General features: G+C 35.6%; 2 protein-coding genes across 3 annotated transcripts; one reads left to right on the forward strand and one right to left on the reverse strand.

Moving 5' to 3' along the window:
- Positions 1 to 9,191: 9,191 nt before the first annotated feature.
- On the forward strand, positions 9,192 to 12,531 carry LOC108332125 (uncharacterized). Of its 2 annotated transcripts, none has more exons than XM_017567249.2 (6): positions 9,192 to 9,474; positions 9,735 to 9,980; positions 10,067 to 10,240; positions 10,340 to 10,446; positions 10,667 to 10,998; positions 11,571 to 12,531. In XM_017567249.2, exons 1-6 carry the CDS (start codon positions 9,325 to 9,327, stop codon positions 12,128 to 12,130), a joined length of 1,569 nt encoding a protein of 522 aa, XP_017422738.1. In that variant the 5' UTR covers positions 9,192 to 9,324; the 3' UTR covers positions 12,131 to 12,531. The 2 variants fall into 2 exon arrangements, with proteins under 2 accessions (XP_017422738.1, XP_017422739.1); XM_017567250.2 differs by having other exon boundaries at positions 9,225 to 9,474; positions 9,752 to 9,980.
- Positions 12,532 to 20,325: 7,794 nt separating this feature from the next.
- On the reverse strand, positions 20,326 to 25,614 carry LOC108332163 (serine carboxypeptidase II-2). Its single transcript, XM_052876674.1, has 10 exons — positions 25,277 to 25,614; positions 25,045 to 25,152; positions 24,733 to 24,828; positions 24,412 to 24,504; positions 24,058 to 24,143; positions 23,709 to 23,972; positions 23,475 to 23,614; positions 21,420 to 21,515; positions 20,793 to 20,898; positions 20,326 to 20,685 (listed from the first exon to the last, which is right to left on the reverse strand). Exons 1-10 carry the CDS (start codon positions 25,545 to 25,547, stop codon positions 20,524 to 20,526), a joined length of 1,422 nt encoding a protein of 473 aa, XP_052732634.1. The 5' UTR covers positions 25,548 to 25,614; the 3' UTR covers positions 20,326 to 20,523.
- Positions 25,615 to 26,347: the final 733 nt, after the last annotated feature.

Raw genomic sequence — 26,347 nt, forward strand, 5'->3', positions numbered from 1 at the left:
CTCGGTGTGAAACCGAACGCTAGTAGACTTTAGACACGAGGACGCTCGTCCTCAACAAGGGATCGATCCAAATGAACGAATCCCACTTCTGTTATTTTCATCAGAAAAACCGAACGGTCAGAGACCGTTCAGCAATGAACGTACGTAATTACAGGGGAGTGTTTTATTATTTCATTCCATATACATTCCAGTTCAAAATCTCATTGAAATCACATACTTTCATTCTTTCATATCAACCCAAAATCTCAGATTTCATATATTTTATTCCACCCAGCATCTCATGCATCACATGTAACATAGTCATATATCATTTTCATTCCATAAAAACGAACGTTCACATAACCCAATCATAACAACTTCATACAGTCAAAATAACGAACGTTTACACATAACATACATCAAAAACAGTTAAATTAAGTAAGCTTCCCTTACCTGGAAATGACCGAACGTTCACAGACGCACACAAACGCTTCTCCACTCAAATCCTACTTGCCAACGCTCGTTAATCCACTGTGCGAGCGAACGACCCCAACACCAAAAGTCATAACCACGCTACTCTAAGAGAATAACGAACGTACAATTCAAACATAGTTTTCATGCATGAAGGACGAACGTCAGAGAGGAAGGAAAGAACCTACCAGCATCACGAGCCGAACGTTCTCTCTGGAACTCCTACGCCAAGCGTCCTTCAATCTTGCCGGAGTGTGGAACGGAGGAGGTTTGAGTGGTGGTTCCTTAGAGAGAGAAAGAGGTTCAGGTGTAGAGAGAAGGAGGAGAGAATTTGTGTTTCCGAAATGAAGGAAAGAGGGGTGCGTGCAGAGGGTGGAGAGTATTTCAGAAATTCTCAGATTTGCTTTCCACCCTGCCAGCGCACGTCCGCACTCCGCCAGCACACGTCCGCACCCACCAGCGCACTCCACTATGCCTCAGTAGCCTACAACGGACGGTCGTCCACTCCCGAGCGAACACCTGGACTCCACCACGCCGAACGCACGTTCGTTCTGACTGTAGATGCCGGACGTCCACTCCTAGGCAGACACGTGTATTCCACTACGCCGGACGCACGTTCCCACTGCGCTCAGATCAGCTTGGCGTGCGACAGCTGGCATCCGTCAGTGGATGCCAGGCGCTGCTGTCGCCCATGTGCGGGCTGAGGTGGCTCGCCTTGCGCCTGCCACGTGGACTCCACTGTGCACGTTTTTCTGAAGCGTGACACGAAGCAAGTGAGACCTATGTCTACTTGAACACATATTATAGTTAAATTTTAAGAATTTGGTGTGTTTTTATTTATTATTCTATTATTATTTATTACATCTTATTATACTCCCATATAAATATTATTTTAATAGAAATATAAACTAAATGTTAATCTATAAATATAATTAATATTTTTTAAAAATATTTATTCTCATAAATACTAATATATACTATATTTATATAAATTTTAATCATCTTATTTGCAAGTGAATCTTTCTTTCTCAATACTAAAAAAAACTCTTTCCAAACGAATAATCAAAACCCCATTAAAATTTGTTTCGATCAGATCTGGTGGGACCCTGTTAAAACATTCACAAACGGTAAAGACTGACGAACGGATGATATCGCATGCTACGGATCGTACGGACGCTTGGTGACGGACGAACGTCTTCTCACGAGCTGAAGCAGACCGAGCGGCTCTGGCACTTGGGACACTAGCTGACGAAAACCGGACGGTCATTGCTGAATCCCACGAACTGAAGAAGACCGGGCCAAGACCGAACGGGCGGTTACCTCTTGGCCGAAGGTTGGATGCGCTGAGAAGGGTTGAAATGGGCTTTCTTGTCTTCAAGACGCCTGGTGACGGAGGGACGCTGCTCCACGCTCTAGGTTGAAGGCCGGGCGGGTTTCTCTCTATGCACTCCAGGTGGTCGTCCTCCTACTCCAAGTCGGGCGGTCGGGTACTTGTCAAAGGCACTACGACGCTCAAGTCAGTAATATGACAGAGCAGTCTGTGATGCATGAATATATCGCATCGTAAGGAATCTGTCCAGAAATCATACCTGGGGCCTTTATTTATACTGATTGTAATGGGCTTTTACCTTTCATGGGCCTGAAAACGGCCCAATCACACCTTAATCTTCATTAAGGGCTTTAATGAGTCATTAGTATTTAACCGCGTAGTCGACATAGTGAGGGATGGTCGTGACGGCCAGTCAGTAGGGTGACCGGCCAAGGATGTCAACCTGGGAGGGCCGGTCGTGACGGCCGGCCAGCAGGGTGACCGACTAAGGATGTCAACCTGGGAGGGACGGTCGTGACGGCCAGCTAGCAGGATGACCGACCAAGGATATCAACCTGGGAGGGACGGTCGTGACGGCCGGTCAGCAGGATGATCGGCCACGATGGACACTCGGTCTTGTCGGTCGGCCTGGATGGACGACCTTGGCGGGCCGCTCGTTCTTGATGGTCGACTTGGATGGACGACCTTGGAGGACCGTTCAGTCTACGTCAGCTCGGACAACGTTAGTTTGGACGCTCGGTCATGATTGTGACCTGGGTGGGCGGCATTGGGTTAACCGCTCGCTCGGTCTATGTGTCAGGAGGACCGGACGGTACATAAGCCCCCTAAGCCCGAGCATAATTTTATTATGCGAAGGGGTTTTGTAGATGGCTTTCATGAAAAAGGACGAGATTCCTGGTTTGCTTTCTTTTCTAAGTCCTTTCTACTCGTTGGTGAGTGGACAGAAGACGAACAATCATGCTTGTTGAGACTATTCGAGGCTGAGAATTTAGACTGAGAGGTTGAGGCCCTTAGACGTGGCCGATCTGGGTGGACGTTCGGTTTATGAATGGTCGACCTTGGAGGATCGCTTGGTCCATGTGTGGTCGAACAACGTTAACTTGGACACTCAATCTGATGGCCGACCTGGGTGGACATTCGGTCTATGTGTCAGGAGGACCGGACGGTACAAAATTTAATAAATCAATTCAGACGATAGCAATTATTGTTGCATTAAATTTCTAAAAGGCATTTAATGTTCATTCATCAATTAAATGTCCAACAAATACGTTACGTATAAATTCAACAATAATTTAAAATACATTAAATTCTTAAAATAAAATAAAAATTGAACAAATTTTTAATCTGCCAAACAAATTCATTGACAATATACATCTAATCTCCACCTAATCTTTGCTTAATATTTTACTCATCATTTTCTTTTACAAATCAAAAATTAAATATAACAATAAAGACAAAGTTGCCAAACAAAATCATTTACCATATATAACTATTCTTCACCTAATCTATGTATCTATCTTAATATTCAACTCACCAATTTATAACCAACCTTATTCATTTCACTAAATTCTAAAGAAAATTGAAGGAGAGATCTCATATAATACTCAAAAGTAAAAGCTAACCTCTTCCTATGAAAAAAAAATATTAGCATTAATTGAATTATTAAAGAAACTTTTATAAAATTCATTAATTATTAATTATTAATGAATTACAATTTTTAGTTTGACAATAATTGTCATTTAATATTTTTATAACATGATTAAATTTATTGAATGTTATTAATTTTTAAATGTAATCATATTCGACATAAACTCATATATCTCTAATAAGTTTTGCATTCTATGGGTAGATATATGAATATAAAAAATAAATTATAAAATGAATAATAATTAACTCTTTTAAAAGTTTAAAATGATAAATAATTCAAAATAGTCATTTTAAATCAAAATAAATCATAAATAATAAATATCAAATTATTATTCAAATCTTAAGTATTAAATATTTCACTTGTTTTTATCAATTGATTAACGAATTTCATTATGATTGTCCTTTTTATCATGTAAAATGCTTTAAAATGGATTTTCTCGCAAAAAAAAAGGTTCATGTTTCAATTTAAGGCGAGAAGATTCATTCCAAAAATGTTTAAGACAAAAATGTTTTAATTTCTACAGCTTTTCTTATGAATATGTCTCAAGAGTCGTTCCAAAATATTAAATGTTTAAACTTTTTCATACAAAATATTTTTATTTTGAGTTATTACAATTATAATACCCATACTAGTAATATTAGAGGTCTATAATCCATTATTTATTCAATATTAATAGGTAGAAATGTTAAATACCTTTAATAATAATAATAAAATTTTAATCTTTAAAATATGTATTTGTATAATCCAAATATCATTTTTCTAAAACAACATCATTCTTGAAACATGTGAACTAGATGAAGATATTAAATTAAGTTAAAGATCAACTAATCAAAAATTAAAAGATATAAGAGACCTAAAATCTAGAGAGTTCTTAGATCCATCTAGGTACGAGTTCGTTCAATCACAATAAATAGGATATATTTCATGATGCAAGATTCATTATTATATTTATTATGCAATTTAATGTATTGCTAACTTAAGCGTCAAATATCTTTGAATGCATTTAGACCTTTTAAACTTAGAAAATCTCGATCAAGAAAACATAGTCCGAAAATAGAAGACCATAACAAGAAGATTGAATTGGAAATATTAGTTTGGCAAGAATAATACTAAAATAGTCTCTCTCGAATTAAAATTTTAGCTAACTTATTTTTCTAACAACCCCAAAAATAGTATGAAACTATCTTTAGAGTCAATACATTATTGATATTAAGTGATTCATTTCAGATAATAGGATAACCTACATGCATCATGCATGTAATGTAATTAAAATCATTTGAGTTTAAGATTTTCAAAATAAATAGGCAACTAATTATAATTTTTTTTTATAAAAAAGATACTATTACTACATAAAAGATACATTATATACATAAGTTTACATTTCTTGGCATCAACTCCCAAAAAATACTATCCCAAGATTGAGGTCCACTAACACTGTCACTTTCACCTACTCATGCATACAATGAGATCATAGCAAAATAGAAACACAAACAACAACTAGAAAAGGGTAACTCAATGATAATTTCAAACAATTAAAAGTTGTAAATTAATAAAGTAAATAATTTACAAACAATCAAGCAATTCATGCACCCTCATTTCAATTCAAACACATTTAAGACTTCAAAAATACCTACTCTAAACTCATTTTTGGAAAATGTATGCATTAAGTTGACGATCAATGTAGTCCTGTACTTGTCATGGAATGATGTACCATAAATCAAGACCGACCTAGATTCACCATGTCTAAAGTATCCCATAACAAGGTTAGTTTACCATGACATCGCCATAAATGGGCTACCCACACAAAATCTTGTCATAGGTACTCCTTTAATCCCTCTTAAACTTCATCCTTTGTATGAGTTTAGTAGAGTTAGTATGATCGCACCCTTGGCAATCCTACTCAATGCATACATAACACTAATGATATGATATTCCTCTTTAGGAAAAACCTTATCCATACAATACACATAATTCTCATAACATTTCAATCCAATAATTTCATTATCTCATCATATTGAACATTTATTAAAGAAATTATTTCTCTAATAACATAAAAATTCTTAATACTCTTAGCATTAATTCACCAAAATCTCCCAACAAATACAAAGGGAGGCCTAACGCTGACTAAGGCAGAAAGCTCCTTGAGAGAAAATTTTGAATTTATGGCTACTGATTTGATATTTTTGCCTAATGAATTGCCTAGTACCTAATGCCTCATGCCCCTAGGGTTCTTTGGAATTTAAATTCCAAATAGCACCCCTAAGAACCTAAGTAGTGCCCAATGTTAGCCACCTCCAGAGCTCACTATCAAGTGAGCTTTTAACGATCTCAGGGTGGCGTCCAATGCTATAACCACTAAAGCTCACTGACTTCAAATATTAAGGTGGCACCCAATGTTACTAACTTATTGCCTAGTGCCATACTAAAAAATCAATAAACATGAGGATACCAACTTGTTCAATTAACTCTAATTGGCACTTTTATCCATTTTATTGTGGCAAAATAATTTTAAATGTATCAGTAGATGTCAATTGTTCAAACTCAAATACTCACATTCAAACATTTCACAATTTGAAACAATAATTAAGCACATACATAATTTAACATAATTCTCCTTCACCACAAATTCATTCAACATAGTTTCACATATTAGATCAATCTAGCAATTCAAATCAAATCTAATCAAGTATAAGCATATAATCTAACAACAAGTACTACAAGTAAGAATTAATACTAGTTTCCCTTACTTACCTGAGTTAGATAACTCTAACTAAAAATTGCTTCTTAAAGTTCTATTGCTCACATGATGATCTAATTATGCATACAAAACTTCAATTAAAAATCTAAACATATATTTATAATCATAGACAAACAAAGGTTCACTTTGAGTCACATTAGTTGAATAACAATCCACATACAACTAAGGCTTAATACCTCTTTTTGTCCCTCTTTATAAGGGAAATGTTCAAGTTCGTCCTACCTTTTTTAAAAAGTTCAATGTGGTCCCAAGTTGTGAAAAAAGTGTCCAATTTAATCCTTTTTGGTCACGGCGTTAAATATTTAACGATCCATCTGACAGCGTGGACTGATCTGTGCAACGTGGCTGTTTAGGTTTATAACGTGGCTGCATAAGGGGTAAACTTGTGATTTTCATTAAAGTCCACATCAGGTTCATCTTCTACCTCCACCAACCGTGAATTTAGGGTTTCTTCCCTCCACTCCTTTGTCCACCACGACACTCAGAGTCATGTGCCGCCGTCTCCTTCTTCCTCCCCCTCTCCCTCTCCTCCCCACAAAACCCGCCAGCTTTCCAAGCACGCCTCTCCCTCCCACTCCGATTCCGCCGGCTCCCACCTCCATTTCCACTCCAACTCCGATGATCTCTCTCCAAAAACTTATTTCCCTGGTTATTCCATAGCAAGATCAGATTAAATGATAAAGATTAGTGTTTCGTGTTTAATGGAATGGAGATAAAGCAATTTCTTTCATGGAATTGATTAAACTTGGGATTGTAGTTGGTAAATGAATCTTATCTGATATGTTAACTCTGTTTTGTTTCTGTTCTTTTTTCGATTTTGTTTCACCGGTCTTTATCCTCGTTAAAGACCTTGCCAACTACAACGATCTCTCCATTGAGGCGTGCCTCTGAGAACGTAGATCCTGATGCTGTATCAATTTTGTTGCCCGCAATGTATGCAGAACTGCGAGCGAGAAGTAGCACAAATGTTGAAAGAAACTGAGAAATCAGATATTGAACTCAAATCAGAGGCAAGAAGAAAATCATGTACTGTTTGTGGGTCCTGACAGAATTGGCAAGAAGAAAATCCTCATTGCAAATGGTTTGCCAAAGGACCTCAGGTACCTCTCCAAGGATGTGAGAGAAGAAACCCTAAATTCAAGATTGGCGGAGGTGGAAGAAGAAGATGATGTGTCAAGCAATTTTTTTTTTTTAAATTCAAAATTGACACGTCACCATGCCACGTAAGAGAAAAAATAAACAGCTCATCAAGTTTAGTCCAGAGGAGCAGTTTCATCGTTAAATATTTAACGCCGTGACCAAAAAGGATTAAATTGGACACTTTTTTCACAACTTGGGATCACATTGAACTTTTTAAAAAAGGTAGGACGAACTTGAATATTTTCCTTATAAAGAGGGACAAAAAGAGGTATTAAGCCTACAACTAAAAATGCAAATTGATCTTAAAAAATATCAAATAATAAATTTATTCTATTTTTAATTTTGATGTAATGAATTTGTAAAATTATTTACTAGAATAAATATTATGGTATTTCATCTTTAAAAGGAAAAAATGAGATTATAATTCTATAAATAAAATAGAAATGAACTTTAGAAAAAAAATTATAAAAAATGATAGATTTTATAAAATAAAACTCAATTCATAGAAATTATATTTATAACTTGGGTTAAATATGTTTTTAGTCCCTAAACTATCACGCGATTTTGGTTTTTGTCCCTCATCGAAAGGTTTGTTCATTTTAGTCCTCTTAGTTTGGAAACTCTTATTTTTAGTCCTTAAAAAGCAACGACGTTAAGTTTTCTGTGAGGTGACAAACGACGAGCCACGTGTGATGCCACCTTCCCTGACCACTTTTAATTGACGTGACAATAAAGGTTTGGTGGTCGGTTGGCCTGATAGGTGGTCAGCCATAAAAACCTGGTGGTCAATCGGCCTGGTGGTCGGTCGACTTGGTGGTCGGTCGGTCTGCCTGGTGGGTGGTCGGCCTGGTGAATGGTCGGCCTGGTGGTCGGCCACTCGTTCAGGTGGTCGGTCGGTTTGGTGGGTGATCGGTTGGCTGGTGGGTGGTCGGCCATCAGGCCGACCATATACCAAGCCGACCACCCACTAGGCCGACCGACCACCAGACTGAGTGACCGACCAACCACCAGACCGAGTGGTCGACCACCCACCAGACCGATCGACCACCAAACCGAGTGGTCAACCACCCACCAGGCCGACCGACCACCAGACCTTTACTGCCACGTCAATTAAAAGTAGTAAGGGAAGGTGACATCACACGTGACTTGTCGTTTGCCACCTCACAGAAAACTTAATGCCGTTCAATTTTAAGGACTAATTATAATAGTTTCAAAACTAAAAGGACTAAAAGAAACAAAACTTTCGAATAGGGACTAAACCCAAAATCGTGTGATAGTTAAGTGACTAAAAACATATTTAACCCTTAGAACTTTTACCTTTTATTAATTAAATAAATGATAGAATTTTTTCTTTCAAGATTGCTAATACTTTTAAACTATTTTCAATGTTCTTACCATTTTTAATAATAATAATATATAATTTACATTACCATTTAACTATAAATAGTGATAGTTAAATTGTATAATAATAATTATTTTAAAAACTATATTTTTTTCATAAATACCTATTAAACTCCTTTAGTAATTCTACATATAAATTAAAATATGTATTTTATAATATGTTATTTAAAAAAACAAAATATGAATGATTTTCTTCAAAAATAATATTTTTAGAATTTTTCTGGATTTTTTTTATATATTATTTATAAATTGAAAATTTATTATTTTAAGAAAATAATTAAGTTATAAATAACCAACGGTTTTACTCCACAATATTAGTTAATAGTAATCTATTATAAATTTATAATATAATTTTCTATATTTAAAAACACATGTAAATTTTAATTATAATATAATTCATATGCTTAAAATATATGTTTTGTAAAAATTTATTTAAATAGAAAAGGAAATAAACATTACGTGGACATAGACACCCCTTTCTTCCTCAACGAACAACCATTTCGAAAGCCCAGCCCATCGCTACTCTTCGTTTGCAATTAGGGTTTCCGGTATCTCCAACACCTTCTTCTCCGTCTTCGATTGAATTCGTTAGTGGTAATGGTTCAGCTGATGAAGAATTCTGGAAAGGCCGAAACCATTTCGTGCGGTGATGCGAAGAACAAGAACACCGTCAAGTTGGAGATCGTCGAGGACCCACTGGAAGAAGAGCATGGCCCCCTCAACAAGCGTCACAAACCCTCGTCTCAGGTATTTCGTAAACGTTTTATCTAAGTGTCTATCTCCCTTTCATGGATCGCGTTTTTAGTGACCTAAATTGCGTTCAAAAGATTTTTTTTTTATTTCTTTGTTAAATCCTTCTTTTGCGTTGGCAATTGCTATTTCCAGACTGTATTAATTTACACGTTATCTAAATTGCCTAATTTGCCTAATTGTATTTTTCCAAATCATAGAGCAAGCGTTTTGTATTGTTTAGCTGGAGAGATTGAAATTTTGTGCTAATCGTGTAGCAATGGAGTGATTCCAGTTCTCCTCCCAATCTGAATATTCTCGACGAGCCGAGTCCTTTAGGGTTGCGCCTGAGAAAGAGCCCTTCGCTACTGGATTTGATTCAGATGAAGCTCTCTCAGGGAACAGCGCAGCAAAACGAGAATTTAAGTCCTGGAATGAAAACGGAGAACAGGGCTGGTACTGCTGCTGACAAGCTTAAAGCTTCAAATTTTCCGGCTTCGCTTCTTAAGATTGGTGCATGGGAGGTATATTTGAGATTTGTTGGGGCTATGTTTTGTAACTGTATTTTTGTTATTCAACTTTGACTGGCTGAAGGTTCTACTTTTGGCAGTATAAATCGAGATATGAGGGTGACTTGGTTGCGAAGTGTTACTTTGCTAAACATAAACTTGTCTGGGAAGTTCTTGAAGGTGGTCTGAAGAGCAAAATAGAAATCCAATGGTCAGATATCGCCGCACTTAAGGGACATTGTCCTGATAATGGGCCTAGTACATTGACTGTTGTGGTAATTTATTTATCTGTTTTAGCTGTTTGAGTTTTATGAATCATTTATGTATATGTATGGGTTTGAGATTAGAGTATGATTTTTCAATTATTGTCTCAGCTTGCTAGACCGCCTCTTTACTTCAGGGAGACTAATCCTCAGCCTAGAAAGCATACACTATGGCAGGCAACAGCGGATTTTACTGATGGACAGTGTAGCAAACATAGGTATATTCTTTAAAACTGTTTTCTTCTGGGATGGGTTCAGCTTTTTCCCTTTGAAAAGTTTGATGATTTTATTCATTTATCATAAGTTGTCATAAAAAAATAAAGCATTTCAATAAACCCATTATTCAGCTTTGAAATGTTTGAAATTTGAAAAGGCGGTATGAAGTGTACTGGAGTAATTGAGTGAATGAGATTGAAAGTATGATATTGTGGTTTGTAGGTTGCACTTTTTGCAATGTCCACAAGGGCTGTTGGCAAAACATTTTGAAAAGCTTATTCAATGCGACATGCGCCTTAATTTCTTAAGCCAACAGCCAGAGATAATTTTGGAGTCACCACATTTTGACCCACAACCTTCTGCTTTTGAGGATCCAGAAAATTCAAAAGGTCATGAGCAGCTTCAAGTCAGTGGTAAAGGATCCTCCGCATCTTGTTTTCAAGACAGTGGATCACCTGTGGCATCCCTGTCATCATCACTTAAGATTGAACACAACGATCCACCTGGAATGACAATGGATAGTCTCCTGCAAGATGTACATTCACCCAGTTCAGGTATTAATACAAGAACTAAGTTCACTCCGCCTTCTGTTTCATGACCAATTCACATTGCCCCCCAAAAATATAAAAATAAAAAGGAAACAGATGACTTGAGAATTAAACTCTAAAATAATTCTTAGAGGGTTTTAATTGATCCCTTTCATAATTTTTTATTTATATGAATAAATGGACACAATAATAATCTTAGATACAACATGATAAATAGGGTAATCCTTGACACAATAATGATGATAAAATAGGAAAATATTCTAACAAGATATTTAATAATGAAATGCATACTTCTATCCAAAGGTTCTAATGTACTGTTCACATTGGGGTGTATCCCAGAACTTTCAGCTTTGGTTTTCCATTTTGGGCTCTACCTAGTATTCCAATTGAATATGATGAGGATTTCTTGAGCAAAAATTCTATCTGTATAGTTGAGTTTGATTGATTAGTCATTTCTGTACCTTATTTGCCAGTCCATGTTTTTTCATCTTTAGATATTATTTTAGTGTATACAGTACCTTGATTTTTCTGGTGCTGTTTGGCTTACTTGTTTTATTTGTTTGCATTTTGTACACAAGTCATGGACTGTACTTCAATTGAAGGGAGTACAAGCTCTGAAACTGATTCGAAGGGCCCAAGAAATAGGGATCAGATAAAACTTCCTGGACTTCGACCTTCTATGTCAGTTAGTGATTTTATTGGCCAAATTGAACTTTGTCTATCAGAGCAAATATCCTCTGGGAATCCACCATTCTCTGATGGAAGAGCAGAGTACAAGGAGATCCTAGAAGATATTGCACAACATCTTCTCAATGACAATCAGGTTGCAGCAACTTCTGATGAAAAGTCACTCATGTCAAGGGTTAATTCTCTCTGCTGTCTTCTGCAGAAGGACCCTGTAACAGTGCAGAATTCTCATTTTACTGAAGATAGTAGTACTATTGAAGGACCTGATGATGGAAAAGATGTCAAGCCTGCCGAAGAGGAATTAAGGGATGTTTCTGGTGGCAAGCAAGCACTAGGCATGTCTAGGAAAGACTCGTTTAGTGATTTGCTTCTCCACCTACCTAGAATCGCATCTCTTCCAAAGTTCTTGTTTAACATATCAGAAGAGGATGGCGACAGTCATGCCAATTAGTTCTCTTATTCCGAACTTTCAAATTTCGCAAGTACGGAGCTACCTAGCAGTGTTTACCTGCATAGGGAGTATGTTGTGTCTTTGTAGCAGTGCAGGTTTAATTTCTACCCTGGGAACCACTGGGATTTGGAAAAGTTGTTTTAATGAAGAATCCAAGTAGTGCCCATGTAAAAAATTGTCAGAGTAGATGTTTTAGCTCTGTATTTGTTTTTGAAAGATTTATATCTGTATTTATCTACTTGTAAGTAAAATCTTGTGTTGCCTGTTCTATCAGGCTATTATTCATGGTTGGTATCCCTATCTTTCTATGTAATCGAGATAAGCTTGAGCTAATACTATCGCACTAGCAATCTCAGTCTGTAAATTCAAAATACTAGTCTCATTATTCATCAGTTTCTGCAGTTTCTGCCTTTACAAATTCTTTACCTTGGTTTTTGTTTGTCACTTTGTCATTCTTTAACGCAAACGGATAGCGGAAAATTAAATGAACAAGGGTCAAGCAGCTTTCTAACCTAGGGCAGATTATTTAAACACAATAAGTATTTCTGTAATAAAGTATATTTTTAAATCACTATTTTTGGAAGTAGCTAGAATTTGCCTATTGATATAGGCGAGAGATTATATATTTTTAAAATAAGCATATTTGATAAGCAACAATGAATAAAAAGTTGGTCATTTTATTTAAAAAGTTGGTCATTTTATTTAAAAAGTTGTTTTTTTTAAATAAGCCATAAAATCGAGGGATTACAATTTGACACTAAATTAAGTTTAACAGGAATGACATCAGTTATGTTTTAATTGTTTGGATTCAATTGATTGTCCCGAAAATTTTGAATTTAAATAATTAATTTATCCAGATTTAACTTGTTCCTGTTCTATTGAAGGTCTTGGTTTCAATATTAGGCCCACTAAGAGTTGATTATCTACATATATTTTTGGACTTGCTAAACAACACAAAAAGAATTTCAAAACACTCACAGAACCTCTTATTCATGAGATTTTTGCAGTGACCATTCAAACTTTATTTGCAAATGTAAGACATGAATTCCCAGCTAAGTATCAGCACACGTTCTTATTCTTATTCAAACTTAGGGTGAGCTATTATGAGTTAATTTATATAAGCTATTTGTTTTATGTGAGAGATTTTATTCTAATTTTTATAAATATTTATTTTCTGAGTTGCCTTCTTGAGATATCTGTTGGGTATCCAAGTGTGAGTCCAAGTCCTACATTGGATAAAAATGAAAAAGTAGAACAATATATAAAGATGAAAGACCCATTAACTCACTGCCTTAAGGTTTTGGGTAAAGAGTGGTGTCGATCCCTTATATAGTTGGCTCAGATGTTATTAGTGTTTGTGTAACACACAGGGAACCTCCTCCTCGATAGACCCAACAATGGTATCAGAGCCGATGGTTTCTCTTGGTGACCGGCTCGAACGAGTATAATGATCCCTATACCGAAAGTCTTCCGGGGAAAGGTATCCAGGTAAGCAAGTTCCATTAAGATACAAACCCTTGGAAAGGGTTACTCGCTAATGCAAAGTCAGCAAAAGAAGCATGGAAAATTCTGAAGGTGCCATACAAAGGAGATACACCCATGAAGCAGGTCCGAGTACAAGCTCTCAGAAGAGAGTTTGAACATATGGAGATGGATGAAAATGAGGGAGTTGCCAAGTTTATAACTTGAGTGCAGAAGATGGTCAACCAACTCGGAATGAACAGAGAAGAGGTTCCTCCTAACCTTGTTACGAAAAAGATCTTGAGAAATTTGACGGATGATTTTGAAAGTATCGTGGTCACTATTGAAGAGATAAAGGATTTGTCAACTCTCATTCTAGAGGAGTTAGCTGGGTCATTAAAAGCCCACAAATTGAGGAAGAAAAAGAAAAAGAGGGGGAAGAAAAAGAAAAGGAGGGAACCCGACGATCAAGCACTACAGGTACAGTTTGACTCGAATAAAACTCGGATTACTCAGAGCCGAGGTCCTGGTGGAAGAGGACGAGGAGACCGAGGACGAGGTGGACGTGGCCGAGGTAATTTTGAGAATGATAGAGAAGAGAAAACCGGTCAACAGAACTAGCGTGACCGAGGACAAGGGAAAGGCTGAGGAGATCGGTCAGGAGTGAAGTGTTTTAAGTGTGGCAAGTACGACCACTATGCAAACGAGTGTAGATCAATCAAGTGCTAAAATTGTCGTAAGGTAGGCCATATTGCAAAGTATTGCAGGTCCGAGACAATGGGGGAGACAAATCTCGTTACTGAAGATGTTGAAGAAGAGTGTGGAATCCTGTTGATAGCAAAGAGCTCGGATGCAATGGACATGGAGAACCCAATCCCAATAGTGGATGAAGTGATCTCGGTAAAGGATGCAACAATTGTGGAGAAGGAAAACCTGGAGAAAGAACTCAAACAAAAAGATGAAGAGATTCAGCGGATAGGGAGGCTTCTAGATGAAGCTAATGAAATTATGAATAAACAAAAGGTTGAGATTGAGGAGCTGAAGAAGGCGACTCTTGGAAAAGAAGAGAAAGCATCTAATGTTCTTGAACCAGACGGAGAGGATGATGAAGATGTTGAAAAGAACCCGATGAAGATGTCGGCCAAGATTATTGAGAAATCGCCTGAGGTTAGAAATGAGTTGGTCAAGGTTATTGAGAAGTCGAACATAACAAAGTCAGTCAAAACATTAAAGAGGTCAACCAAGGTAAAAGACAAGAGGGCCATAAGAAAAAAGAAGAAGTCAGATCTGATTGAAAGAAGTAAACCCAGTGTGGGATGATGCACATGAAAAGTCGAATGAAGGAAGGAAAGATTTAAGTTTATGGGGGAGTTTGTTGGGATAAACTTAAATTTTAGGGTTTTATTAATAATTTTGTTTAAATCTTATTTTATTAGTTTTTGGGTATAGTAATATTTAGTTAAATTTGATAGAGATAAAATGGGTATACGTAGTTATGATTTTTGGTTTATCTCGTACAATATTATTTTATGACAGATTAAGCAGATTTTATTTTTAAGAAAGTTGATATTTTATTTTCAGATTTTATTTTTATTCTCGTAATATTTTTATTGGTTTAAACCCTCCCTTGGTCCTCAATTTTGTATGAAAATCTCAGTTCAGTCCTCGTTTTTTCATCTGTCTCAATTGGGTCATATTTTTTGTAAAAATGAACACATTTTACCCTAACAGTTAAGTTGTCACAAACGGCGTTAAGAGGTGCTGACGTGGGGCACGTTGATGTAAAAGTGTCTGATTATGTGGATTTTTTTTAAAAGTAATAGTTTTTGACGTGGCAAAAATTATTTCTAATCTAACAAAGAAATTGGTTTCTAACAGAGACTCGCTTCCCATGGACCTCGTCGCAAGTCGCCGGCCACCAAACCTCCCCATGGAAGAAATGGGGAATGTAATTAAACCAATTTAATCCTAATTTAACCCAGAAAACCTAAATTGAACTCCAAATATTGCTATCCTCTCTTTAATTCGATAACCCAATCTGGGTAGTCCCTCTTCCTCTTCTAAATACATTAGGGTTTTTTTTCTCAATCTATCCTGTGAACTTTGAACAAAAGGTTCAGACTTTTGCTCCCAATTCTCAAAAAATAAAACCTAGCTTGAGGGCTCTTTGATCTCGTGCAAAAGGACTGCTTGGGGAGCACCTATCTTTTTCCCCATATCTCTTTCGGTCTCGCGGACAACCCCAACTCTGGGAAAGGTTCTTCCTTCACGCGAGTACTTATCTTCTTCCCCATATCTCTTTCGGTTTTGCGAACAACCCCAACTCAATATTTTAATTCTTGTACTTATTGTGTATACGAATATGTTTTTCAAAGATACTATTTGGGCTCTGTAATGTCTTCATCACCCAATTTAAACACTGATCGTCACCTGAAAAAGAGACAAGGACCTGAAACCCATTGATCAATACCTATTCATTGCCCCCAATAACAGAGAACACTAAAAAACAGATTCAACATCCTAGCCACAACCATGTTCAACCTCCAACCACCAGAAACCCCAAAGCCATACCCAATAAAACACAGTACAAATAAGAAGATAATCGTCGGCGACATCGCCGGCGCCGAGTGTGGATTCCGAGTAGAGGCGAATCGATCACGACGGCTCAGGATTCACATAACGGAGTGTGTTTTTTCCCTCATCGGTGATGCCTTCGGCGACGACTAGGATTATCGGCGGCGACGTGATGATGAGCGTTGGCAGTGGCATAGTGTGGCGATTTGGTGGCGAGCCTTGGTCGTGGAGGTGAGCACAGTCCAGGAGTCGCAGCGCGTGAAGGGAGAAACGTTGCAGGTGACAGCGGCGTTTCCAGCATGGGTGAGGTTGTCGGCAGCGATTTCGGCCGACCACGGAGGTGCGCGGCAACACTGGTCAAAAGGAGAACCCTTTTCTTTTTGAAGAAGAGAAACCCTCTGTTGCGGCTAGCTAGGAAGAAGAATGGAAGAAATTCCTAAAGTAAGAGCTTCTTACTGCACCAACACAAATTTTTTAAAAAAAAGACGAAGAGTATCAACGCAGATTTCTTAGACAAGACGAAGAGTATCAAGTGCTTAGACAAGACGAAGAGATCAAATGACAATTAGATTTGTGCTATGTCAAACACTGCTTATTTAAATAACAAAGTACACGTAATCAAATAATACACATCAACATATTATCTGTACACCACGTTAGCACCTCTTAACGCCGTTTGTGACAACTTAACGGTTATGGTAAAATGTGTTCATTTTTACAAAAAATATGACCCAATTGAGACAGATGAAAAAACGAGGACCGAACTGAGATTTCCATACAAAATTGAGGACCAAGGGAGGGTTTAAACCTATTTTTATTCCTGTAATTATTTTAAAGCCTTCAATTATCAATGAATAATAAGACTCAATTTTAGGAAAATATTTGAGTGTGTATATCAACAAAATTTAGATTTTTCTAATCTATCTTAAATTGGATCGAATTTAGATTGAATTCACTTTGTCAATTAAATTAAATACAACGATATTGATATAATATATTTGACTATTAAGTCTAATATTAGATATGGATTGGATTGACTTGACTTAACTTGACTAAGGTTGACTTATGTTAAGTTGAGTCTGGTTCACTTGGTTCGACTTGGGTCTAGGTCTCAACATCAGTTAAAGCTTCTAAATCAACCTGCCTTTACTTGAGTTTATATTGATTTGTCTCGACCTTTAATTACTTGGACCAATTTGTCTTAACTTTTAGTTAGGGTCAACTTAGCTTAACTTTCGACCTAGGCAAACTCTACCCAACTTTTAGCTCATGTCATCTCGACTAGGCTTTCAACTCGAATCAACTCATCTCAATTCTTTGGCTTGGGTCAACTCATCCTGACCTTCATACTAGGTCGACTCATCTCAATTCTTCAGTCTTAGTTAACTTGACTCAACCTCTAGCCTATCGGCCTAGAACATATTGACTTGACTTTCAACCTTTGTTAACTTCGTTTGATCTTTTGGCCTATGTCAACTTGAGTTGATCTTCGATTAAGGCCAACTTGACTAGAACTTTGGTTGGAACCGTCTCGGCTCAACCTTTGGTTGGGATTGACTAAGTTCAATTCTTCAGTTGAAACCAACTTATGTCGGCTCTTAGTCCCAACTAACTCAACTTAACCTTCGATCGAGCATACTAAAGTTTATGTAGACCAATTTGGCTTGACCTTCGTCTTGGATTGATTAACTCAAACTTCGACTTCGACTTCGATTGACTTTGTTAAAGAAAAAACATGGTTGAATTCAATATATCAAGAAAAAAGAGAAATGGGGTAACGTTTTATACGAAGATTACTTTTGCGCTTGGCATGAGAAGCACACAACTAAGTAAAAGCACATTAATTCAAATATAAAGATATAAAGAGTTGCACTACGCTTAATCTGAATATCAATCAACTTTTTCAACAATTTGAACATATTGTTTAAGAAAAAATTATAATGAGTTACAAGGAATGATATACAAAGTTATCAGAAATGATAGTACAAAGTTAATCTTATTTTGATCACTCTCACACGTATACATTCCTCTTATGTTCAACTTGTTTCAAAGAGAACAAGATATAGTAATTGCAACAAACATAATTGAAAAGAAAGAAACAAATGCATGTTATGACTATGTTATCACAATGGTGGATGAAAAAGAAGAATGGAGAGTTTCACATGCGTCATATATATATATATATATATATATATATATATATATATATATATATATATATATATATATATATAGAGAGAGAGAGAGAGAGAGAGAGAGAGAGAGAGAGAGAGAGAGAGAGAGAGAGAGAGAGAGAGAGAGAGAGAGAGAGAGAGAGAGAGAGAGAGAGAGAGAGAGAGAGAGAGAGAGAGAGAGAGAGAGAGAGAATAGGGAGTGGACAATTACTTGTAGTTGTAGAAAATTTGAACAATGAAGAATATTGTGATTTCATTCATTAAGAATATTATTTTGTAAGGATATCAAGCTTCTTCAAGAAAAATATATATTAAAGAATTGGATAAGACATGCACGAAATGATACAATGATTGATCATGGTGGAAAGCCAATTAATGTTGATCTTAGATTGGAAAGCTCAAAACAATATAAGCAAACAAAGATGTTCAATACTTTTAAGATTAGTTCATAATGTATCAGATTATCCAGAAGCATACACTGTGGATTATGAAGTTTATTAGAGTCATCAACTTCATTCCCAGTAAAGTCATATTTAGTACCTTCTTTGTCTCAACCATATCAAATGAGTTTCACGTGCTTATGGTTTGTACATGTATTTTTTTAATGTAACAATAAATTACAAGATATTTTATTGAAGTTACTAACATAAATCTTATTTTATTTTGTTTCGGATGTTCAGAATAACTGCAATATTGCATCAAATGAATAATTAGAATTTAGTTAGACTATCTTAGCTGTTGCATCGTTCCAACAATTCAATGAAGCTTTATTAGAAATTGAGGCAACTCATGATTAGTTGTTTGTATGATATGAGTAAGTTAATGTTTTTTTTACTGATATGATTGTGTGATAAACTTTGCAGCATCAATTGTATAAACAAGAATGAAAAAGAAGTAATTCCATCAACAACTTTTTATTAGACCAATTAAATTGTACATTATTACAATACAAAGCTTTCAATACCTTAAATAAAATAAAATAGATATTACAACAATAAGCTTTACTTCAAAAGATAAATTAGATATTACAACAGGAAACTACGCTTCAAAAGATAAACTACATATTACAACATGAAGCTGTGTTTCAAAAGTCATAATTCTTTGATATATACACACAATCAACATCCAGGCAAATTCTTCTAAAGCTTCAATGAAATAGTTGGTTGGATGAAAATGTTGGAAAAGGTTGTGATGATAATATGCTGTTGAAGAATATTCCACGAGGGATTGAAGCAATAGGCTAGTGAGTGGCCAAAAGATTTATGCTGATATCCATTGGAAGAGCACTCTTCGTTACAGCTTCATTATATTTCTATTTCTCATCTCTGAATGTACCTGTAACAAAAGAGTTTGAGGTTGTATGTAATATACAAACATCAAACAACCAAAACAGGGGAAAACACAATATTTTTAAGATCAAATCATTTGAAAGCTGAAAGAATGAAAAAAAAATTATATCTAATATCAAATTATATCTAGAGGTATTTTTTTTGTTAGAAGTGTATGATTATATATATATGTATATTTAAGCTAAATCATTCTTTTGCATGAGATTTATTATTTTAATTTATTATCTATTTATATCTAGCCTATTTATAACAAATTATTGTTATTTTGAAAGCGAATATAAAATTTAAATGTTTTAAAAGTAAAGATAAATCTACCATTTTACGTATTCATAATCTTTCGTACCTTCATTAAATTAATTTAATGCAGAGTTAATTTAAATTGTATTCTGATGATATTCTTTTAATGTACAGATTGATTCTTCTTAAACTTTATTATGTGAGATTTAATTTATTTAAATAGAATAATACTGAATCATATTGCTAGACAAAAATTATGGACATTACACTATCTATTACTTTAATATATTTTCAAAATTTCATCAAACAAGCGATCTTTTTCATTTCCTTTTCAATTCATTTAATTTTTTCTTAACTTTTCCTAGCGATCGTTTTCCTCAATAATTTTCTTGGATAAATCTATCATACCAAACTTCATCCATTTTATTTCCATCATTACATACGATGCTAAAATTAAACAGTGAACAGCACAAGTCTGACTTACGCAATATTAAAAATAAAAAAGAAAAGTAGAAAAAAAATGGAGTCAATAGAGAACATTTTAAAACATAAAATAATGCAACAGAGGAGGGTCCCGTGGTAACGGTAAAGGTAAATTTCAAGAGGCACTGTGAAGCTTAAGATCAGGCATTGATGTTCCTGCTAAGAAGTTTTGGAAGAGTGTGAGAGCAAGTTTTGGTTTATGCAAAGGAACTTCATGCCCTGCACCCCTTACAACCACAAACGTAAGGCCATCGTATTCTTGGGTCCATCCTCCTACCTGTTTCATTTATATCACGTAGCAGTGCACATGGGTCTTAATAACAGAAAATAAACTAAGAGAAACCAAGTCACAAGAAATACAAAACTCATTGTGGAATCACTTACCTCCCCATCATCATACCATGCACGCCAAGGACTCACGGTAGGTAGCTTCAGAGCATTTATGCTATAGCGAGTAGACGTGACAGGTATCACCGTGTCCGTATTACCACTGATATGATCAAGGACATTGAAATTATTTTGTACATTTAGATGATGTGAAATCATGAATTTGATCAAGAGGGTTTCAGATCATAAGTAATTAGCCAATTGTACAAGGCAGCGTAACAGATGCTGAGAATCACTTTCAAGCTCTTGGCCCACTTTACATATATATGTATGACATCAAACAAACGAGTAAACCCGTATAAAGACAGAGGTATTAGGTTAAATTAACCATTTGATCCTTTTACAAAAACTTGTCCTTTTAGTCCCTACACTTAAAAGAACTCCTTTTGGTCTGTACAAATATCATTTTTAATCCCTTTTGTTCCTTTACATAGGGACTAAAAGACAAAAATATGTATAGGGAGAGAAATTTAAAACGGTATATGTAAAAAAAAAATATTTACAGGGAGAGAGAAATTTAAAACGGGGTGTAAGAATAAAATGGATCCTTTACCTATATAGACTAAAAGGTAAAGTTTTTGTAACCTATAGGTTTAAATCTAGATATAAGAAAATAACACTAACCTGAACACCCATATCTTCAAACCCACGTCAATAAGTTCATGATAAATATCGAGCACTGTTATTGGAGAATCCTTCCAGTTTGAATTTACCACATCACTGCAAAAAATGAGAATAAGAGGATTGTGTTGCCTGTAAGTTTGGTAAAAGAAACCAAACAGGAGCAAATAGAGAGATATAAACAAAAGGTACGACAATACATTTTATGTTGTTCCTACAATCCCTAAAGTTGCTACCAATTATCAAAATCTCGAAATGATGTAGTTGCAGGGATTCTTAAATTATTAAAGCGATAGTAAAAATAACAAGAAATGAAAATATCAAGACATGTGTGGTCATATGAAAAATGACAAGACAAGATACATTTGTGAATAAGGAGATATGGGCTTCTTTGGCACCGATTGTGAAAAAAGATTAACAAAAAATCAGTTAAAATGACTTGGAGACAGATGAGAACCACCTATGGTAGTTGGAGACCAAAGCCCTATAAACCCCACACTAGAGTCTTATATTTGAAAAAAAGAGCAAGAGAAAAATTCTTACAAAGGTCGTCTTTATCTCGAAGATGAAACTAGGTGGCATTCAAGTTACCTAATGTTAGAGGCATTCTTGACTTTTAAAGATGCCTTTAATTTGTTGGATATGTAAGACAAGAATTTTGGTGTTGAATTGTCCAAAAATTATGGTAGTGGGCCAATAGAAGAAGATTGGAAGCATGTTAGGTCAATTATACTCTCGATATAGGAACTTGTTCGAGCCCGGTCACCAAGACAAACATTTGACTCTTGATACCACTAATGGGTCTTTCGAGAGAGAGATCACATAGAGATACAACTCAATGAGACATGAGCCCAATCCACACATAAGGGATTAGCACTACCTCCAACCCAAAACCTTAAGACAATGAATTTATGGGTTTTCATCCTTATATGGTGTTCAACTTTCTCATTTTTACTTAATGTGGGACTTAGACTCACTTGGATTCCCAACAGGAGAGTGTGTACTCGAGGCTCATCTTGATGAATTCAATTCAATCTAGATGGAGCAGCTCCAAGACATCGATATCAAGGTAGAAGATGAAGATGCACTGATAATTTTGCTCACCTCTCTCTCATCATCCTACTAGAACTTGGCAAGTTCTTTTGAGTATAGGAAAGGATTGCATTACGCATGAAGAGGTGAAGTCTAGCCTCTAGACAAGGCAGTTTCGCCTTAACATTTGAGAGAGTAGAAAATGCGTCTTCTTTTGGGTTGGTGTTCTTCAAGAAAAACCCAACATCCAAAAGTCGAGGAAGATAGATTAATCCTAAAGATGCTTACATATATTGCAAGCAGTCGGGGCATCAGAAGATAGATTGTCCAATATTGGGAAAATAGGATTAGGTGGCAGCTATAGCTCAGAAAGTGGAGTCATTTGTGATGATCACGTGTTGAGCATTGTCTCAAGACAACAGTGATTTGATAGGTGGGTGTTGAACCACATGAGTCCTCAAAGGGACTGGTTTACCATATTTGATGAGTTGAAAGGTTATAACATTTTGGTGGGCAGAGATACTTCTTGTAAGACAATTGGTGTAGGCTTTGTACAGATAAGGATGTACGATGACATCATTCATACATTGATCAGTATTAAGTACCATACAAAATCATGGTGACGGAGAATGAGTTAAGAAATGTAGTCAAAGAGTAGGGCAAAGTTATTCAAGAGAAATGTGCCATTGTGTCTCAAACAAACACTTGGCAGCAACGAAATGATGAAAAAATTGCATGGATATGGGAGAGAAGGTGAATGAGATATGTCCAGTGTGGTGGAGACGGTAAGGGATCACTAGAGTAATTTAGGGTGGATGTTGCCATAGGAGAGAAAGCAAGACAGAATATTTTCACCTGTGACATTCTAAAGCCTTTCCCATCCCAGTTCACATAAACCTTATTTGGAGCTTACACTTTTCTGTTTTTCCTTCTATATTTTTGTTTTAAATCAAATCATTTTATATTCGCATCAAATACTGTGGATGCAAATAGAAAATTTTCAAGTGCTTCTCAAGTGATCATTACCTGCAGGTATCCCATGTAGCAGGCTTATGATCTAGATCAACATGAAGAGCTATTTGGACCTCAGGTCGATTGAAGTATGCAGTGGAGTGACTTTCGGTGCATGGATCATATGGTGCATTGAGACCGAGTCTACCAATTCTCTGTAGCATGACATAACACAACAATAATAATTATATGTACTACAAACCTGTCACGTGCACTGTACAATCATATTTAAAATATATTCACACTTACATTCTTTCTTCTCACCAGCCCACTTAGCTGACTAACATTGCCATGGCACGGTGGTGTATACAGACTGTATGGGTCTATATTTCCAAGTTCGTTATAAGCAATATCCCAAATTTTATCACAAGCATGTGACGGGTGTTCAACTGATTGAAAATCACAAAGTTGGTTCAAAAGCTTGTATGTTTGATCCGAAATCAAACCAGTTGACCACATAAACTCGAACATCCCTAATTGATCATGATAATCATCCGTCAGAGCATTTCCTACCTGCAGCAGAGATATATAGATTAAACTAATAATAAGAAGTGACACAAATCAAATATTTATTTTTATGCAAAATTAGAACCCATACCATGAAACCTTTCAGATTTATAGCATTTTCTTTACTAGCTGAGTTGTACCTAACAATAACTTGGCTAAGTTGAGGAACGTAATGCCCTGATACATGAGATTAATGATTGAACAATATGAATTAGAGCATGTTAAAATCTATAAGACCAAAATCAAAGAACTCGAACATACACATAAAACAAACAGAGCAGTATTGAAGTGCCAAATCTATTTCAGTTGACAACATAACCACTACTAGCAAACAATGACTTTAAAAAAAAAAATGAAACAAAACAGAAAAACAGAAAGATCTAAAGATCAGAATATCAATTACTTTCAATTTGAGCACAAACTTAAGCTGAGCAACATTGTTTACCTCCATAGCTCTCACCAACAATTAAAAAGTCGTTTCTTCTATACTGAGGGAAACGCTCAAACCATTTCAGCAGAAATGCTAAATTGTCCTCAGCTGCACAAAAAGCTTGATTAATTTAACTTGCACAAATTTATACGTAGCAATATAAGGTGACAGCTGTAGGGGAGTTAACCTTAACCATTCAATCTTCTTTGATTTAACCAAAACCAATATTAATAATCACTGAACGATAAAGATCCCTGCTATCTCCTAATATGCTTATGTGTGTATACATGTGCAAATGTGAACCTGAAACAGGAAGCTGAATGAAAATTGCACTACCTGTCCTGTTATCGCCATTGTTCAGCAGGTCGGATCCGTTAATTGAATATGAAAATCCAACCCCAACAGGAGTGTCAAGAAAAAGAACGTTGGCAACTAAAAAAACAAAAAAGTGGTTAAATAATACAACTGTTCTCATATAATATAACCTCTTCAACTTTCATCTTCTATGTTTTCTTCTCAGATAAGTTTTCTCATAACTCTTCCAAAACAATTTTTTTTTTCTTTACATTTTCTCTCCTACAAAATTGTACGGAAAAGTTTCTCCCAACATGACCTGAAAGTGGAAAAGGAAGGTTGGGGGCACCTCACCTCGGTTCCAAGAATAGGGATTGGGATGAAGAGTCTTGCCATCTGGATTTATATAAAAGGGTCCAATTTCCTCGGACTGTCCGTAAGCAATGGATGAACAACCAGGTCCTGCGTGCATGAACACCAAATGTTTGATTTCGTGTCAATCGATCGTTAACAATGTTATATGTAGTAGCAGAAGAACTAAAACAAAGGTGAATAGTTAGCTAGTGAAGTGTAAGATTGAACTGGCCTCCATTGAGCCATAAAAGAAGGGGCTTGGAATGAGGATCTTCAAGGGCCTCCATGAACCAGTAGAAGAGTGTTCTCTCAGCATTTTCATCGACGGTGATGTACCCAGCGTAGTGTGCGAAGCTAACGTTGAAGGTTTGACCCGGGAGCGTACCGACCCGGTCCTTTTGTTGTTGGAGCAACGGAGGGTCCGTGGAAAAGGAGGTTGCAAAACCGCCGCATAACAATAGAGTGGCTATGCACAACATTTCCGGCCACCCGCGTTGCGCCATTTGCCACTCGACGCCGGAACTCCCTGGATCTGTCACTGGTTACAGATAATTCACACCCTTTGCATTGGTTGCATTAAAGGATTTTATATAAATTAAAAAATTAAAAAATATATTTTTTAGCCCTTTATTTTGGTTTTTAATTAAATCTTATTCATTATATTTTAAAAAATTAATTTAGCTTTTTCTTTAAATGGGTTTATACAATAAAGCAGCGAACTTTCTAATTTTATACCCTTCCCTTTATCTAGTTATCCCGCCTAACCATTTCACTGAGGTTTAATCGTACACGTAATTTTTTTTTTGTCTCGAATAAGTCTTCCACCTATTTTTTATTTTAATTAAATTTTATTTTTGAAAAATTAAAACAATTAAATCATTACTATTAGTTCCTTACCGTTAAAGAGATGTTTGTTGATGTTCTTTTAAACTTTTTCAATATTTTTAATTATTTTTATTTTTTTAATTTATTTAAAAAAATAAAAATTTTGTCGTGTGTCATTCTCATGTCATCGTGTCATGCATTAGTCTTAATTTGGTCCCTATATTTTTATTTTTGTCTCAATTTAGTCTTGTATTATATTTTTATTTTGTCTCAATTTAGTCTTAGTTTTTTCTAAATATTAAACAATTTTGTTCCACGATAAATTCAAATAAAATTTAATTTGTATATAAATATCTACAAATATTTTTATTAAAATTGATAATTTTATTAAATATTTTTAACAATATTAAATTTATTTATATTTATATTTAGTTAATTATATAAAGGATAATTATGTTCTTTAAAAAACATGACACGC

The sequence above is a fragment of the Vigna angularis genome, chromosome 4 (genome assembly GCF_016808095.1).
Source record: "Vigna angularis cultivar LongXiaoDou No.4 chromosome 4, ASM1680809v1, whole genome shotgun sequence".
In the NCBI taxonomy this organism is placed as follows: Eukaryota; Viridiplantae; Streptophyta; class Magnoliopsida; order Fabales; family Fabaceae; genus Vigna; species Vigna angularis.

Excerpts from the sequence above, each read along its gene's own strand:
- LOC108332125 (XM_017567249.2), top strand. The coding sequence starts at position 9,325 with ATGGTTCAGCTGATGAAGAATTCTGGAAAGGCCGAAACCATTTCGTGC. Across the intron at positions 10,241-10,339 it reads CTAGTACATTGACTGTTGTG|CTTGCTAGACCGCCTCTTTA; the intron begins GTAATTTATTTA and ends TTATTGTCTCAG. Across the intron at positions 10,447-10,666 it reads GGACAGTGTAGCAAACATAG|GTTGCACTTTTTGCAATGTC; the intron begins GTATATTCTTTA and ends TGTGGTTTGTAG.
- LOC108332163 (XM_052876674.1), bottom strand. The coding sequence starts at position 25,547 with ATGGCGCAACGCGGGTGGCCGGAAATGTTGTGCATAGCCACTCTATTG. Across the intron at positions 23,973-24,057 it reads TAAATCTGAAAGGTTTCATG|GTAGGAAATGCTCTGACGGA; the intron begins GTATGGGTTCTA and ends TCTCTGCTGCAG. Across the intron at positions 21,516-23,474 it reads GCTACATGGGATACCTGCAG|TGATGTGGTAAATTCAAACT; the intron begins GTAATGATCACT and ends CATTTTTTGCAG.